This window comes from Pseudonaja textilis, chromosome 2, assembly GCF_049901715.1.
Source record: "Pseudonaja textilis isolate UNSWEBS1 chromosome 2, rPseTex1.2, whole genome shotgun sequence".
In the NCBI taxonomy this organism is placed as follows: Eukaryota; Metazoa; Chordata; class Lepidosauria; order Squamata; family Elapidae; genus Pseudonaja; species Pseudonaja textilis.
This window is the reverse complement of record NC_141991.1, coordinates 119871654-119889267: the sequence shown is the minus strand read 5'-3', so window position 1 is coordinate 119889267 and position 17614 is coordinate 119871654. Positions and strand designations below refer to the sequence as shown.

The 17614-nt window shown below is 39.3% G+C and overlaps 1 protein-coding gene across 1 annotated transcript in view; it reads right to left on the bottom strand.

Moving 5' to 3' along the window:
* The window catches only part of PITPNC1 (phosphatidylinositol transfer protein cytoplasmic 1), a 180578-nt gene that overhangs the window by 77909 nt on the left and 85055 nt on the right, over positions 1-17614 (bottom strand). The window contains exon 2 of the mRNA XM_087925072.1: positions 9944-10092. Coding sequence (XP_087781198.1) covers positions 9944-10092 — 149 coding nt within the window. The remainder of the gene's footprint in view (positions 1-9943; positions 10093-17614) is intronic.

Below are 17614 nucleotides of genomic sequence, written 5' to 3'. Positions count from 1 at the left end.
CAATACAATTTAGCATACAGTATTGCTTTCAATACCCAATTTCAACTGAAACTATGTTAAGTAGTGAAATATAATTAGCACCTTTCTTGGCATTTGAAAAGAGTGATGGAGAAGAGAGGGCGATTAATGTCTTCTTTAATATAGAAAGTATCTTAAAATTCAAATAATAATCTGCCACTGTGTATAACTGCGGGCCAATATTTCTGTTTGCTTTGCAAGGTATTGGATGGGAAGGGAGATTCAAGATGAAGAGTCTATTTAATCTTACGTCTGACGTGTCTTCCTCATATTTGTGTAATTTTTTTTTAAATAAAGTTTATTTAAGTTTCATATATTTAAAACATTTAAAAACAAACAAACATATAAACAAATATATATACATATATACATTTTGCAGCAGGTATTGAGCATTGGTTTCATTCTTCTTTTCTTTTTTTTTCTTTTACCCCATAACGTTGACGTGATCTACCTTGTTACAGTACCTTCCTCATTCTTTTAATGTTTTAATTTCACGGAGTACTTTATGATTAAATGCACGTCCTTCATAGTTTCATAACTTATTCAGTTGTCAAATATTGCTTTTTCTTTAACCATTCCTACCAACAGTTCCAAACTTTGTAGTATTCACTATCTTTGTTGTTTTTTTAGTAATTTGGTTAGACTGTCCATCTCTGATTTATGTAATTTTCGCTCCTTGGCTAGCCAACTATGTGGGACTTGACTGAGGGTGGGGGGTGGGGGGCACAATCACTTTGAGGTTGGACTAGAACAATGTAGTTGGTCTGGAGCTGCCTCTGAAAACCTGTTTTGAAAAACCTTTTCAACTGCCTTTGAAAATCTGCAACTACTGCACTGTGGGGTAGACCATCTACTATATCTGAGAATTGATACAGTCATGTTTTGTGGATGTTGCACTGGCTTTCAATAGGTTTGAGGGTGCTAATATTAATCTATAAAACTTGATATGGCCTGGCTCCTAAATATCATCAAGACTTCTTCAAGCTTGAAGATGCTAGTCCTATATGCACAGTATTGGAAAGGAAGTTCCAATACTCTATGAAGTACACTCTCTTCCAATACTTCTCTATGAAGTTAGGAGCAGACTTTCTTGCCTTATCATCAGAAGAGCAGACTGGCCCCACCTAATGCCCTCCAGAAAAATCAGATCAAAAACAGTACTTTTTATTAAGTTGTTTGTGGGATGATAGTCTCATCTATATGAACAGGGCAATCATAGGAGAGGGATGTTTTTTCCTGGAAGACCAATGGGTCTTTAAGAAAATATTTTTACCTTGTTGTAAGGTTTTATTTGCAACTGTGCTGTTTTGCTGTGACTATAAGCTATGAGCCGCCTGGATTTGTTTTGCAATGTGGTGATACTGCTGCCATGAGTCACTTGATTTTACTGACAAATAAATTAAAAATATTGCCAAAGTAGTGATAAATACTCCAAAAATCAGCTCTGCCTGCAAGCATGACATTTTTTTAAATCAGAGAGAATTGGGTATATTACTTAAAAAAGCAAGAGAGAAAAAAATCAATATCCAGAACTGAGTATTCCTGAACAGGTTAGTCCTTGTTTAGTGAACATAACTGGGACTGTCAAACTTGGTCATTAAGCAAAGCAATTGTGAAGTGAAATATCACAATGTTACAAGCTTACTAGTTTGCCTTTGCTTTTCAGACCCGCAAAATTGGTAAACATGAGGACGGGTCGTCAAGGTTACCTTTCCATCACCACCATAAGTGTGAGTGGTCACTAAATGAGGCAGTTGATAAATGAGTATTGCCTGTATCTTTATTAGGGCAAGCCAATAGCACAAAAAAAGGTACAGATTCTTGACTTCTCCAGAAGTCTTCCTCCAGCCCCACACACTACAAAAGCAGGGAAAGGGGAAGAAGCAGAAATATATAACAAGGAGAAGGGGTGGAAGAGGAAGGAAGGACCAAGTTGTTCGGGTCTTCTATACCACATACGGTATAGAAGTGGCTAAGACGCTGAGCTTGTCGATCAGCAAGGTTGGTAGTTTGGCGGTTCAAATCCCTAACACCGCGTAACGGAATGAGCTCCCATTACTTGTCCCAGCTTCTGCCAACCTAGCAGTTCAAAAGCATGTAAAAACGTAAGTAGACAAATAGGGACCACTTTGGTGGGGGTAACAGCATTCTGTGCCCCTTCGGCATTTAGTCATGCCAGCCACATGACCATGGAGACGTCTACGGACAGCGCTGGCTTTTCGGCTTTGTAACGGAGATGAGCACCGCACCCTAAAGCCGGAAACAACTAGCACGTATGTGCGAGGGGAACCTTTACCTTCATACCACGTATGATGTGGTATGCAGTCATTCTACAATGAACAAGATTTCTTAGTGATGGATATTAATTTCCATCTCTCATCCATGAACAACAACAACAAAAATCCCCACATCTTTTTTCCTGTGGTGTTTTCATCACTGTCTTTAAACCATTCACATTAAGCAACTCCAACTTCAAATCATTCATTATGATGACAGGAGATACCATAAACTCTCAAACTGTTACGATAAACAACTGCCAAGCTATCTTTTCGTGTTTGCTTTGAGTTATAAGTCTTTCATAATAGAAAGTGCCATACCACCACTACCAATATTAATTAAGCAGGATCAACTCAGACTAAACAGCAACCAGTTATAGTGAAGCATCGATTTAGCAGGCCTTGGTTCAATACACCTTGGATGCAATGAAAAGACTGCACTGTTGTGCTATCTTCAGACAGCTATATTTTTTCACCCTTTTGGAACGTTAGCCTTATAAGGGTCACAGAAGGCCACAGAGTAAAACCATTTATAGTACTGTCAAACCCACCAGGCAGACCAGACTAAGAATCAATTTCATAGGAAGCTAAGATCACTGTTACTGAGAGTGGCTTGCAGGTCTGGTTGTGATGGGCCTTCCTCCCCCCTTTTATAGCCATGTGAATTAGGGAGGTATCTGTCTGAGACTCTTACACAGACTCTCTACCAGTTTTCAACTTAAGTCATGCATTTCTGCGTATTGCATGGTAACAGATCTGGCCTATCTCTCAAGATCATGTTCTACCAGTACTGTTGTTTGGGTAGTTTATCCTCACTGAACAGTGTCAATGGGCTGTAGGCACAGCATTCTCCCCACACTTTAAGGAGACAGAAGCCGAATGACGGCAGACATGGCTGACTACAAAATGGTGGAGACAGAGCATGCCCATATCAACCTTAAACAGTCCGTAAATAATGCTCTGAGTATTGGTCACTCCACCTTTGAAATAAGATGTGGCAAACCATTACAGTTCTCACATACTTTATGGTTGTTTTCAACTGCAGCTAAGAATGAATTAAACTTTCAGTCTGGGGATGAGAAAAAAGGAACAAGGCTGGATGTGGCAGTAAACAACATTCTCAGGTTTTTTTTAAACTCACCTTTATTGTTTTTATAAATAATGAGAGAGGGGGGAGGGGAGGGAGGGAGAGGAGGTGGGGGGAGAGAGAGAGACAGGCTCAAAGTCACTTAACTGGCTTTCATGCCTAAGGCAAGGTTAGAACTCAGTCTGTTGGTTTCAGGGCCAGCATCTTATCCATTAGACTAAATTGGTTCACTTTTGTGTCATGAAAAAGAATCTAAAGCAATTCTGGGGGGGAAAAATAAATCGATACAACAATTGGCCAACTGGGAAAAACTGATACAAAGCAGGCCAAAGACAAAGCTCTCCTATCTCCTGATGTCCAATTCAGTTCTGGGGCCAGGATTCTAAGCCTAACTACAGTATAAGTCAACCACTTCTATGAACTATTTAATAATAATGAGGCAGCCCTTACAACCGGTGACTTCTGCTCCCCCCCACCCCCTTTGACTGGCTTTCTGTCAACAGTCCAGAAAATTCCAAAACCCATTGTTGATCTGAAAAATTATAAACTTTCTGAGACTATGTGGGGTGTGGACTTCAGTCTAAGCAGAATGCCTCAAACACAATTCTGAACAATGCAATCCTTGTGCTAGCCTTTTTATTTACCATATTGATCGTTCCTGCAAGATGTGGAGAGTGGGGTCAATCTATAACAATTCCAATTGCAATAATTCAATCCCACTAATTTTTGGCCTAATTTGCTTAGTAAAGTAAATTGTGTGCTAAATTCTTCTATAATAAGTTCCTTGATTGGATTATCTAAGCAAAGGCGCCGGCTAAGGAACAAGCCAGCCTCATACTTAATGGATCAACTTTTGACCAAAGCATTGCATAACATCCAGCAGAAAAATATAGCAGTTGTCGATGAAAATCTCCCTGTGCTGCCTTCTCTGAGCTGAAGACAGCATTTGATTTAATTCCTAGACGGAGTTGCTTTGAAAGAGATTGATAATCAGAACTACAGACCACCATTTACTCTGACCAATTATGGCGTTGCATCAGAATTCCTACTTGCTTTGACGATGAAATCCTTCTCTACCATTCCCCAATCTAAAGACTATTAAAATAGAGATACATCATTGCCCTTCTTATTTAACTGTTACAGGTAACCCTTGACTTACAACCACATTTGAGCCCAAAATTTCTATCGTTAAGTGAAATATTTGTTAAGTGAATTTTGCTCCATTTTACAACCTTTCTTGCCACAACTGTTAAGGGAATCACTGCAATGGTTAAATTAGGAGCATGATTGTTAGGTGAATCTGGCTTCTCCCTAGGCTTTGCTCATCAGAAGGTCGCAAAAGGTGACCATATGACCCCCAGGGCACGGCAACAATCATAAATACAAGTCAGTTACCAATTTTGATCACGTTACCATGGGGATGTTGCAATGGCTGTTTGAAAGACGGTCATCAATCATTTTTTTCAGTGCTGTTGTAACTTAGAACGCTCACCAAATGAATTTATGTAAGTTGAGGACTACCTGTATATCAATTCCATAATACAGGCTTTCTCAAAATTTAAATATATCAGCCTATTTCCATCTTCCATTTGGTAGATGATGTCATCATTCTTTCCATGACTCAGAGATTAGAATAACAGAATAACAGATTTGGAAGGAACTCTGCTCAAGAAAGAGACCCTCTACCCAGAGTCTCCAGCCATTAGCAATAATAAAATAAAACCCTTCATTTTACTCTAAAATGAAGGTAGTCATATTCAATAAGAGATGTACCAACTGCCATTGTAATTGGCGGAGAAATATCCACACTAAACAGATTAAGGTTTTCAAATATTTAGCAATCCACTTTCAATTTCCTAGTACTTGGAAACAACAAAGTCTGAGAAATTATAATAAATATGCCTCAAAGGCTTAGTACATTATAATTATTATTATTTTCATTGCAAATGGCAATAACTTTGCCCTGCAGTAGTTAAATTATTTAGAGAAAAGGTGCTCAGCTTCCTACTCTACAGCATCCACTCTATGCTAATAAAGATAAAACGATCACAAAAGCAATTAAGACAACATTCATAAGAACAACACTGCAAATCTTCAATCTGTGTCAAATAATGTTTTTTTATTAGAACTAGGCTATTTTATGTGGAGATCTGCATGGCAATGCCTCACTTGAAATACAGATGTGAAACAGATGTTCTGAGGCAAAATCCTGATCCACTTTATTCTCACAGGTAAGTCCAGTTTCCCTTGGAAAACATCTGTTTGCCCTATATATGGTGGCCTCCAAGCCTTGTTAAAGCTTCGTTTAAAGAAACTATTATTCTTTGTGGGATTCTAATGCAGGGTTTTCTGATATTTATTTGTGGGTGAAGAATTATGCTGAGTGCATTATTCTGGATACTTTTCCTGATTGAGATACTTCCCTCATACTTTTTGTAACATCAGGCCAGCTGGAGGCAAACTTTCAGCCTGGCAAATGTCTATAGATACTCAATCATCCAGGTCAGGGTTGCTGGTCCCAAAAGTGCTTTTCAAAAGGCTTTCTTGGGTTTTTTTTTCTTTGAACAAACCAAGCCTGGCAGGTTTCAGCCTTTCAGGTAACTCTTCCATTTTGTTGGTACTTAGATGTTCCATTGATGTCAATAAAAGTAAGCAAGCACCAGTCTTATGCAAGCTCTGACAATCCCTTCCAAAACATCTATCTCAATAGGTTCTTCATTTTTCTTCAGTCAGATAAAGATACACTGCTCAAAAAAATAAAAGGAACACTTAAATAACACAATGTAACTCCAAGTCAATTACACTTCTGTGAAATCAAACTGTCCACTTAGGTAGCAACACTGATTGACAATCGATTTCACATGCTGTTGTGCAAATGAAATAGACAACAGGTGGAAAGCATAGGCAGTTAGCAAGACATCCCCAATAAAGGAGTGGTTCTGCAGGTGGTGACCACAGACCACTTCTCAGTTCCTATGCTTTCTGGCTGATGGTTTGGTCACTTTTGAATGCTGGCGGTGCTTTCACTCTAGTGGTAGCATGAGACAGAGTCTACAACCCACACAAGTGGCTCAGGTAGTGCAGCTTATCCAGGATGGCACATCAATGCGAGCTGTGGCAAGGTTTGCTGTGTCTGTCAGCGTAGTGTCCAGAGCATGGAGGCGCTACCAGGAGACAGGCCAGTACATCAGGAGATGTGGAGGAGGCCCTAGGAGGGCAACAACCCAGCATCAGGACCGCTACGTCCACCTTTGTGCAAGGAGGGACAGGAGGAGCCCTGCCAGAGCCCTGCAAAATGACCTCCAGTGGGCCACAAATGTGCATGTGGCTGTTCAAACGGTCAGAAACAGACTCCATGAGGGTGGTATGGCCTGACGTCCACAGGTTAGGGTTGTGCTTACAGCCCAACACCATGCAGGACGTTTGGCATTTGCCAGAGAACACCAAGATTGGCAAATTCGCCATTGGCACCCTGTGCTCTTCACAGATGACAGCAGGTTCACACTGAGCACATGTGACAGACGTGACAGGGTCTGGAGATGCCATGGAGAACGTTCTGCTGCCTGCAACATCCTCCAGCATGACCGGTTTGCAGTGAGTCAGTAATGGTGTGGGGTGGCATTTTTTTAGGGGACTGCACAGCCCTCCCTGTGCTTGACAGAGGTAGCCTGCTTCCATTAGGTACCAAGATGAGATCCTCAGACCCCTTGTGAGACCATATGCTGGTGCGGTTGGCCCTGGGTTCCTCCTAATGCAAGACAATGCTAGACCTCATGTGGCTGGAGTGTGTCAGCAGTTCCTGCAAGACGAAGATGTTGATGCTATGGACTGACCCGGCCGTTCCCCAGGCCTGAATCCAACTGAGCACATCTTGGGACATCATGTCTCACTCCATCCACCAACGCCACGTTGCACCACAGACTGTCCAGGAGTTGGGGGATGCTTTAGTCCAGGTGTGGGAGGAGATCCCTCAGGAGACCATCCGCCACCTCATCAGGAGAATGCCCAGGTGTTGTAGGGAGGTCATACAGGCACGTGGAGGCCACACACACTACTGAGCCTCATTTTGACTTGTTTTAAGGACATTACATCAAAGTTGGATCAGCCTGTAGTGTTTTTTTCCACTTTAATTTTGAGTGTAACTCCAAATCCAGACCTCCATGGGTTGCTGTTGTGGCTCCGGGCTTGGATTCAGCTCCTGTGATTGATATGAGTTCAAGTGAGGAGGTCATCGCAGAAAAATATGAGCCGGCCTGGCTTAGTGATTGGACTGATAACCAGGATGAGGAGATGGATGTGACAAAGGACGACAGACCTGATGTATTAGAATTGTGAGGACCTTTGACCTCCTCTGGTTCCTTATCTGATCAACAGCCGGGTATGGTTGACAGGGAAGTTTTGAGAGAGTCTTCTAGTGGAGATGAGAACTTGGAAAATTTGTGGTTAAATGTAAAAAATAGAAGACGGTTGAGAAGGCAAAATCAGCTGGAGCGAATGAGAAGAGAAAGTCAGTAAATTAGCACATTGCCTCAATGAGTATAAAAGGACACAGCTGGGCTGGTACATTTTGCCAGGAACAAAATGACTATTTGAGTGAGGACGTTACAGCAAGGAGCTCTGAGACTGGAGATTTATTGCCAGGACTGGTTTGCCGGACAGAGTAAAGATTTATGCTGTGGTTTCTGCCAGCCGTTATCTTGTAAGACTTCTTTCCATTTGATTTAATTGTGAAACGGCTGCTTTCTGTTTTGTTCGTTTGAATTTTGAAGGGGAGTCATAACAGGTTGCTAAATTGATTTCCATTGATAATTTTTGTGTGATTTTGTTGTCAGCACATTCAACTATGCAATGAACAAAGTATTTAATAAGAATATTTCATTCATTCAGATCTAGGATGTTTTATTTTTGTGTTCCCTTTATTTTTTTGAACAGTGTATATTTCTTGACATGCTGGGAATGAAGATGTCTGTGCGCAAGGCTGATTAACATACTCAGCTTTTGTTTTGAGGGCAACACTGTGGTTGAGCTTAAAGAAACATTTTGCCTCAACGGATTTTTCAACTTGAACATAGCTGGTATAGCGTAAATGCTACAATTACAAAAGGTCAGAAGTATCAAAATTCTAGAGCTGCACTGCATGATGTAAGGGGCACATCATTGCTATGTCTGTTACCAAGGTCACAAGCTTAATAGAAGTCAATGGACCCCAGGCTTAGAAGCCAAAAAAAAAAAGTATCAATATTTAGTTAGACTACCACTAATCAAATCACAGTGGTAGGTGAAGCAATATGTATATTTTTTAGAAACCATAATATATCTCTTGAATGGCAGTAAAAGTAACAAGGTTTGAGTATCTTACAAAATATGCAGATTTTGTTTTAAAAAGTATCAGACAAGAAAAAGTATTTCACTTGATAAATCATTAATAGTACTGCTTTGGGGACAGTGATGCACAAGGTTAGTAATCATTCATGATGGTGCTGTTCTTTACCAAGATATTTTGCCACCTAAGGAACTCACTAAAATACATTTCTTATGAAGCTAGGTTGGATATTCCTGTCGTAAGCAGTTCTTCCTATGCTTTGAGCCAGACTGATTTTTATCCAGGTTGCTGATGTTGAACAAATGGAAACAAGGTCAGATTTTGACCTTGGTACCAAAAAGAATTTTATTTTAAAAGCAAGTTTTCTCCTTGCAAAAGGTTTTTGTTACTGATTTGGGAGTTTCAGATGCATTTACTTCTCTGAGCCTCAAGTTACAGCAATATCATTTTCTCTTCTGTTGAAACCATAGGAGAAAAAAAACAAATTAATCGCTGATTTCTTTGAGCAAAAAACTAGAGTGATCATACTCCGGTCCATTAAAACTATCTTCAAGCATTCACATAATGTGTTGGATTTCAATGAGAGTTTGTTTACACAACACCCTGACGTAAATCTTTGAGATTGTGTGGGGTTTGCTCATGCAAATCTGCACAAATATTGATAAGTGTAACTTGTAAATTGCATAAGTTTTGATCAGTACCAATTCCCACTGATGATCCAGATCACATACAGTAGAGCTAGTCCTCAACTTGTGACCACAGCTGAGCCCAAATTTTCAACTGCTAAGCAACAGCTGTTAAGTGAGTTCTGTCCCATTTTACTGTCACAGTTGTTAAATGAAACACTGCAGTTCTCAAATTAGCAACGTAGTTCTTAAGTGAATATAACTTCCCCATTGACTTTGCTTGTCAGAAGATTGCAAAAGGTGATCACATATACTTAACATAATGTATGAACCCATAAATATCTGACATGACTCTGTTCATTTTCACAACTTTCCTTTCTCCAAAGTTTTTAACATGGAGGAAGGAAGCGACTCGCCACATATCTGAACCAGGGAGCATGTAATTTATCGGAGGAGTCCTGGCCATTCTCAGGGTATGTCCTACTGTGGGATTCTCATAAAGCCACAAACAGAGGATTGGTGCAAAGTGCACTAAAGCCAGAGTTTACTTCCAAAGCTGCTTATGCATTAGGGGAGGAGGATGCAATGGCAGAACGCTTACAGGAATGTTTACCTATTCAGATAGACCCGTTTTTCTGTCAGCTGACCATTCCCGTAGTTTGGATCTTCATAGGGCTCATTCTGTACCACTTCCACACCTTCTCCACGATCACTCTGCTCATGGCTATGTTTACTGATCATGTACAGCTGTCCAATTCTGTACTGCAATGCAAAAAGAAGGAAAAAGTATGTTTAGGTGGTGGGTTTATTTTCTTTTTACATAATCCTTAAAGAAAACATCTTCACAGTGAGTAGCACATTTAAAAACAATTATGGAAACTACTAACAATGCTAAAAGCTGATTGTTTCAGGTGCAAAGAACCAGGAACACTCATTGAGTTCAAAACACAGGATGTAGGAGATGACCCAGTTGAGCCCGAGGGAAGTGTCAAGCATATAATCAGTTTGGAGTCCCTTCGCACCCACAAGAAATCTAAATCCAGCCAACCTTGAATTTGCTTGACTTTAATTTACCAATTTGACTGTTAGTAGATCAGATTCTTGTAGAGAGCTAGCATGGAATGAACTTGTATTCATTTAAACAACCCTGTTTCTTGTGCCTGACACAGAAGAATTATTATTGCTACCTATACACAAGAAATCTGATCAACTAATGGCCAAAGCTAAGTTCGCGCTAGATAAGTCTCAACAAAATTCATGGGGGGAGGAGTGGACTTGGTTTTTTTGTGGCTGTGCAATGATTCCAAACTAATGACGCATTTAACTCTGCCTTCCAGCTCAGCCTGATCATCTTCTACATTGTTATTACAATAATATGTTTGGTGAATCCTTTATCTGGAGCCCCCTTAGAAAGTTTTCATAACTATCTAGACAAAATTATAGTATGATGTATCTGTAAATTGTCTCACATGAAATAGTCTCAAGAATATAGGGGGGAGGGTGAGTAGCATTTCAACCTATTGCATATATAAACACAGGCTTTGAACTCTTAAGTGCAGCCAGCGACTGCAAATGCTCCACGGATTGTATAAACAGCTTATTTGTCAGTTCAGTTCAGTTTGTGAATGCACCAGATCTGATCTAATTGGGACATACTACACAGGTAAAATATCCTGCAAGCTATCATTTTCTGGCAACATTATGGACACAGTTTACCATTGCCTTCTTGCTGGCTCAGGAATTATGGGAATTGAAGTCAACAAGTCGTAAGGGGCCATAGTTGCCCACCCCTGACATATAAATTCAGTTTATATGGGATTTCCTTATAGGCTCTACGTATTAACCTGAGCATTACAGCTGAAGAAAATAATAATAATGAAACACCGAAAATATCTTCAAAGGAGCTTGGAAATTCCTTGGAACCTATCTGCAAATAGAAGTCCAAGTTTCTCAATGTTTCATAACTGTTACAACAAAAAACATCATGTGAAACTAACTGAACCATCTGCAGTTATGTGAAACTCAGTACAATTCTGGGGAGGTTTTTAGTTAAAAACCATCCAGCTAAAATGTGTTACTTAACAATTTTCATAATAGAATGTGATTTCAATTTAGCTGAGTGAAAAACTTCTCTTAACACATTTTTTTTAGTCCTTTAGCACTGGTTCTCTTTATTGGAATTAGACACAGCTGTAAATATTTGTGTGACCAAACTGGGTATTTTTCAAAGTTTGTTGTTTTCCATTTTGTTTAGCCTTGTTAGACAATGTTGAACAAAGAGCATTAAATTGTGATGTGATTTTTCCATATGAAAAACTCTGTTGGGGTTGCTAGTAATGTAAAAGGGAAAGCCTGCTATTTAAGATAGAATGACTAGTCTAAGCTATATAATTAGGCATGTATCCTGGAACTATGGAGATGCCCATTTCTCAAAGTACTACAACTGAGATTGTATCACTACCCACAACAAAGCTCCACAGCACAATATTTTGGCCTTCGAGCCTTTTATAAAAAACAAGTTCTTCAGCTGCGTTAACTAACATTTAAATTGTTATTTTTAAATTGTGTTTAACAAGAGCACAAAGGGTTTTGTTATAATTAAGGTATTCTTCCCCAGACGACCACTTTTATAGCATAAAATTTAAAAGCTTGTGAGTCTTCTGACTTGCAGAGATACTTTTCTTCTTTAAAACTGCATAAACACAGATTGCTCCCAGATTTCCTCCGTTGAAGCCAAGAATAATTTTATGTCAAAAGATCTGGCTTGTATATGATAGAATATAACACTAATGTTTCCTCTCTCTCCCACCCTCCTTATCCCAAAAGTAACTGGAAAGAAAAGAAAGGGAAAAAGATTATGGACTTGACTTTCTGACAAATAATATCTAGGGACAAGCTGCTTTAGTCACAACACTATAGGTGCCAAGCTCGGGAAATCATGAAATCCAGGCAGTTCAAGGCAGTTCACATGAATATAAAATTTATTGCAAGCTTAAGCTCTCTGCAAGAATCTGAACTACTAGCTGTCAAAGCAAATTGGTGTAGATAAGAGTCAAGAGAATTTAAGGTGGACTGCATTTAGATCTCTTGTGGGCTCAAAGGGAGTCAAGACTGATGATGCATTTGACCCCTCCTTCAGGCTCAGCCTGGTCATTTCCTACAATATGTTGAACAAAGGAAGGTCAAAGTAGAAATGGAGAAATATAACCACTTCCTGGAACACAAATAGTCCTTGACTTACAACAATTCATTTAGTGAGTTACAACAGCCCTGAAAAAAGTGACTTATGGCTGTATTTCACATATGTGGCTCTTGAAGCATCCCCGTTATCATGTGACCAAAATTCAGACCCTTGGCAATTGGCCTGTATTTATGACTGTTGCAGTGTCCTGGAGTCATGTGATCATCAATTGCAGGGGTGTCAAACCTGATCGCATCGTGGGCCATATCGTTACGTATCGAGATTGTTTTTGCTCTTGTGGGGCTGGGGTGGCCATGGCTGCGCAGGCCGTATCCAGCCCGCAGGCCATGTGTTTGGCACCCCTGATCTATTGTGACCTTCCATCAAGCAGTCAATGGAGAAGCCAGATTCATTAACAATTGTGCTACCAACTTAACAACTGCAGTGTTTCATTTAACAACTGTAGCAAGAAAGGGGCAAAATTCATTTAACAACTATCTTGCCTAGCACAGGAAATTTTGAGCTCTACTGTAGTCATAAGTTGAGGACTACCTGTATATTAGTTCCAAGGAGAGCAGCAATACAGTCCAAAACAGTTACAAACATCCAAGCAGAGGATAGATATTTAAATAATTCCATATCTCCAATTTACACCAGGCCTATATTTCAAATGTTCTCATGAGAAAGAGAATGAGATAATAAATCAATCTGAGGTGCTTGATGCTCTCGGTGTATTTGGCGGGTGTGTGTGTTACTGTACGCAGAATACTTCAAATGATGAACTTTGTCCACAATCCCATCTCTCTCCCTCATATACTGACCTTTTTACTAAGCATTTTCTAATTGTCAGCTGGAGTTGTGCGTCATCCAGAACTTAAGGGGGGGGGGGGGAAGAACCCTTACTGATACACATCCATTAACCACATAAATACCAAACTGAATGGAAGTCTGAGCTGATGGAATAGACTCTAGTCTTCAGAAATGCATGTCCCAAAAACCTCATTTGTTTCTTCAATAATCCTAAGCAGCTACCCTTCTGGGCTTTGCATTTAGGAACATCAGTGTGTTAATAAGGAAGATGAGACTATGAACAGTGCATTATTAGCAGGGTGGGGTTTATTTAAACCATTAATTAGAAGGATTGAATGATTTAAATCACAATTTAGTCATCCATTAGGAAGATGCCATTAATATCTTTTCTGTTGGATACAAGAAAATTCAACAAATCTTGGTGGGGAGCATCAGTGCAGCAACTTGAGAAAATATAGGCTATTTTTGCCACAGGAGTATCAACTGACCAAGAGACCGATATTGCTAGGCAACCAACCAACCAACCAATATTGACCCTGAGCTGTCAAAACAGATCTGCTAATATTGGAGCTCATTTTAGTGAAGGGGCTGGGATTGCCCGGAATCCCTCCAAAGGAATATACCAAAGATCTATAATGACTTGTGGTATATACAGTAAATTGGTTCCACTCTCTTTACTTACACTTCACAGGCTTGTGCAGTTCTTCTGCAAAACCTATTCAACCAAAAATGTATGATGTTTTCTGGAAATGAAAAGCTTTCAGTGTAATCCACCCATCCTGATTAGAGCACAAAATGTCTGGTTTACAAGGAATGTGTAATGTACAATATCATAAACTCTGAAAGTTGTAGAGGGGTGAGGCTATGAATGGTCACAAGTTCCTAAATACTTAACAGGGTTATATTTTACAGGGCTATCTGGGCTAACCTGGAAAAAAGTTTGGAACTTGTTAGTAATATATATTGCAGAAGGTTGTCTACAATGAGGTGCTGAATGCTCAGTAATATAATATAGAAGAGTTGGCAGAGCCTAGGGGCGGAGTCAAGAGAAGACTCAGCGTAGAATTGTTATGTGTATATAAACACTCTAAGTTCAGCTCTTTTTTGATTTTCATTGTCTTATGTAGTGCTAATTTAGTGTTGACAGTGAGTTGACTAGAATCTTGTGTATCGTTTTGAGAAATAAATCTTCTGAACTGGAAATTATGAGAGATCCTGATTCTTTGTGCCTGACATATAATACTTCAACAGTTATGTTCATGCAAAATTGTTTCTAGGCCCACTTCAGGTAACTGGATATTAGTATAAATAAAATAATATGAATAATATAAAACCTGAATATTTTGGCACGATGTAGGCAGGGCGTTCTTATTTTGTGCCATCATACTAAGACACCATTGCAACCAGGTATGTATACCAGTATTTCGCTGAAAAAATAGATTTTAAGCAATGAACATAGGTACTTTTTTCTAAGCTGCTAGCTCAAAAGAACGTCTTATCTTTATTATCACTGCATTTAATTATTCTTTACTATCTGCTTTTCTTCAATTCCATGACTTTCTGATGTGAGAAAAAGTTAGATATAATATTTGTATTCCCTCTCTCCTTTTTTCAGCTGCTGACACATTACAGAATTGACACATACATATACGCACACACATGGACAATCTCCACATTGGATTGGATTCCATATGGACAAAGTCAATTCCAAAATCTATGTTGGTTACCATTGTTATATTCAGCACATCTAATGTAGCACTTGGCATTTTACTACATTTTTAAAGCTAACCATGTACGCTTTACAAAAACACAACACAAAAGAAGAAAAATTAATATCTTAATTAAGGATGCACAGTACTGCATAAAATATTTAAAACCCAGTATAAGGGATACAAAATTTGAAAAGTGAACATTGGGCTCGGCAGATCTCGGACCAGAGTTGACAACTAGCCGTTTATACAGTCAACTGCTCAACTTCAGTTCCTGCTTTGGGAAAAGGGCAGGGGGTAAACATCATATGTCTGAACCATCAGCTCAGGGTTTTTAACACCCTTACACCCAGAGTGGGCACTCAGCTGTTTTGCAGGTCTCCCTTATTGCCTGCACGAAATATCTTTCCCTAGTTCAGGCATCTCTGTAAGATTTCAGCCAAGTCCTAGCCTAAGACCAAATTTAGCTACCTAAAGGCAAGAGATCAGATATCTATTGTGGGGTTCTGTTTGGGGGAGCCTGACCCTTTTAGATGGAGGGAGGAGCTGCAGGGCAGGCAGTGTGTCTTTAATAGCACACGCAGAGTTGAAGCCTGTTTGTGAGCCAGCACAAGGGGGAACTCACCAACCAAACCCTGCAAAGAATCGTTTTGAGCCTACTGTTCTGATAAGAAAGTGTTAGGAAAAGTTTTCATCCCTTCTGCTTTTCCACCCATTATTCCCACTTTCTGAGAAATAATTGTCAAATGCTATTAGCAAAGCTTGCTTCCGCAGTCAGCATCAGAATGAAAAAGGGGAAATGCATTGACTTGCAAATACATTTATTTTATTTATTTATTTTAATTTATTTTGATTTGTCAATTGCTTACAAGATAATAGGTATAAGTATATATATATAGTTATGAATACATGAAATGGGTACATATAAGAAAAGTAAAAGAAACAATGGGACAGGGACGGTAGGCACGTTGGTGCACTTATGCACGCCCCCTACAGACCTTTTAGGAAAAGGGGTGAGGTCAATAGTAGACAGTCTAAGGTTAAAGTTTTTGTGGTTTGGGGAAGAAACCACAGAGTCAGGTAGAGTATTCCAGACATTGACCACTCTGTTGCTGAAGTCGTATTTCCTGCAATCAAGTTTGGTGCGGTTAACCTTGAGTTTGTATCTATTGTGTGCTCTTGTGTTATTATGGTTGAAGCTGAAGTATTCATTGACAGGTAAGTTGTTGCAATGTATGATTTTATATACCATACTTAGATTGGAACGAAGACGGCGTAATTCAAGGTTTTCTAGGTCTAGAATTTCAAGTCTGGTGGCATAAGGTATTCTACAACGAGTAGAGGAGTGGAGAACTCTTCTTGTATACTCACATCTTCCCTGCTCTGCCAAGAGTTCACTGTTAAAATGCTTATTAACGTTGCTTTCCCCCTCTTACAAGCCCCTTCTTCATGATAAATCAATTTAATACACATGTACCATTTTATGGACCTGAGCACCTCAGAATGCCTAATCCTTAACTTTTGGTCACTATTGAGAGCAAACTTTCTGTTGTTAAGCAAGACAATTGTCAACTGAGTTTTGCCCATTTTATGACTGTTTTTAAGTGAATCCCTGCAGTTGTCAGTTAGTAACATGGCTGTTAAGTGAATCTGGCTTCCACATTGACTTGGCTTGTCAGAAATTTGCAAAAGGTGATCGCATGATCCTCAGAAACCGCATCCGTCATAAATACATGCCAGTTGTCAAGCATCTGAATCTTGATGACATGACCACAGGAATTAGAGTGGTCATTAAGTGTGAAAACTGATTGTGTCACTTTTTTCAGTGCCTTTGTAACTCCTAACTGTCACTAAACAAATGGTTGTAAATCAAGGACTATCTATAACTAGATGGATTAGTTTCTGGTTTCCATTCCACTACACAACCTCACTCATTGTCCTGTATCGAAATAAACATGACCGTGACCACGACCAACTTAAGCACATTTAAGTAAGTGCCATGGAGCTTAGGGCAAAATATTTTTCTTCTTTCACTGAAGTATATGCCTATTTCATTTACACACACTGCTGGGAGCTAGCAGAATGGAAGCTATAAATTATACCAACAGATACATAAATGCTGCCATACTTGCTTTTCCCCGTACAACAGAAATGTACTTGTACATCCGAAGTTAAGACTGTAATCTCTGACTTTTTAGTTGGGATAAACTCAGTTAGCACACCGAACTGACGCATAGCATGGGCTTATGTGACTCCCTGTAGCCCAATCTATCATGAGTGCTGTGTAGCGCTATCTACTTTAAAAAAGGAAAGCTATGTATGTTTACATCAACTTGGAAAAACTCAGTATTCATTTGCAGTATATGGCAACGTTTCTCAAATCACTAGTTAAGTTAGGTACAATTTTCCAATTTATTTGTTCTTGAATCCCTGCTAATTTTAATTCAAATTATTCTGCTTTTATTGGATTACTTTCTTTGGTATATTTTCAGTGCAATCAGATTATTTCACCTAAGCATTTAGTAGATCAAACAATCCCAAGCTTTTAATTTCTTCACATAAAATAGTGCTTCCATGTGGTGAT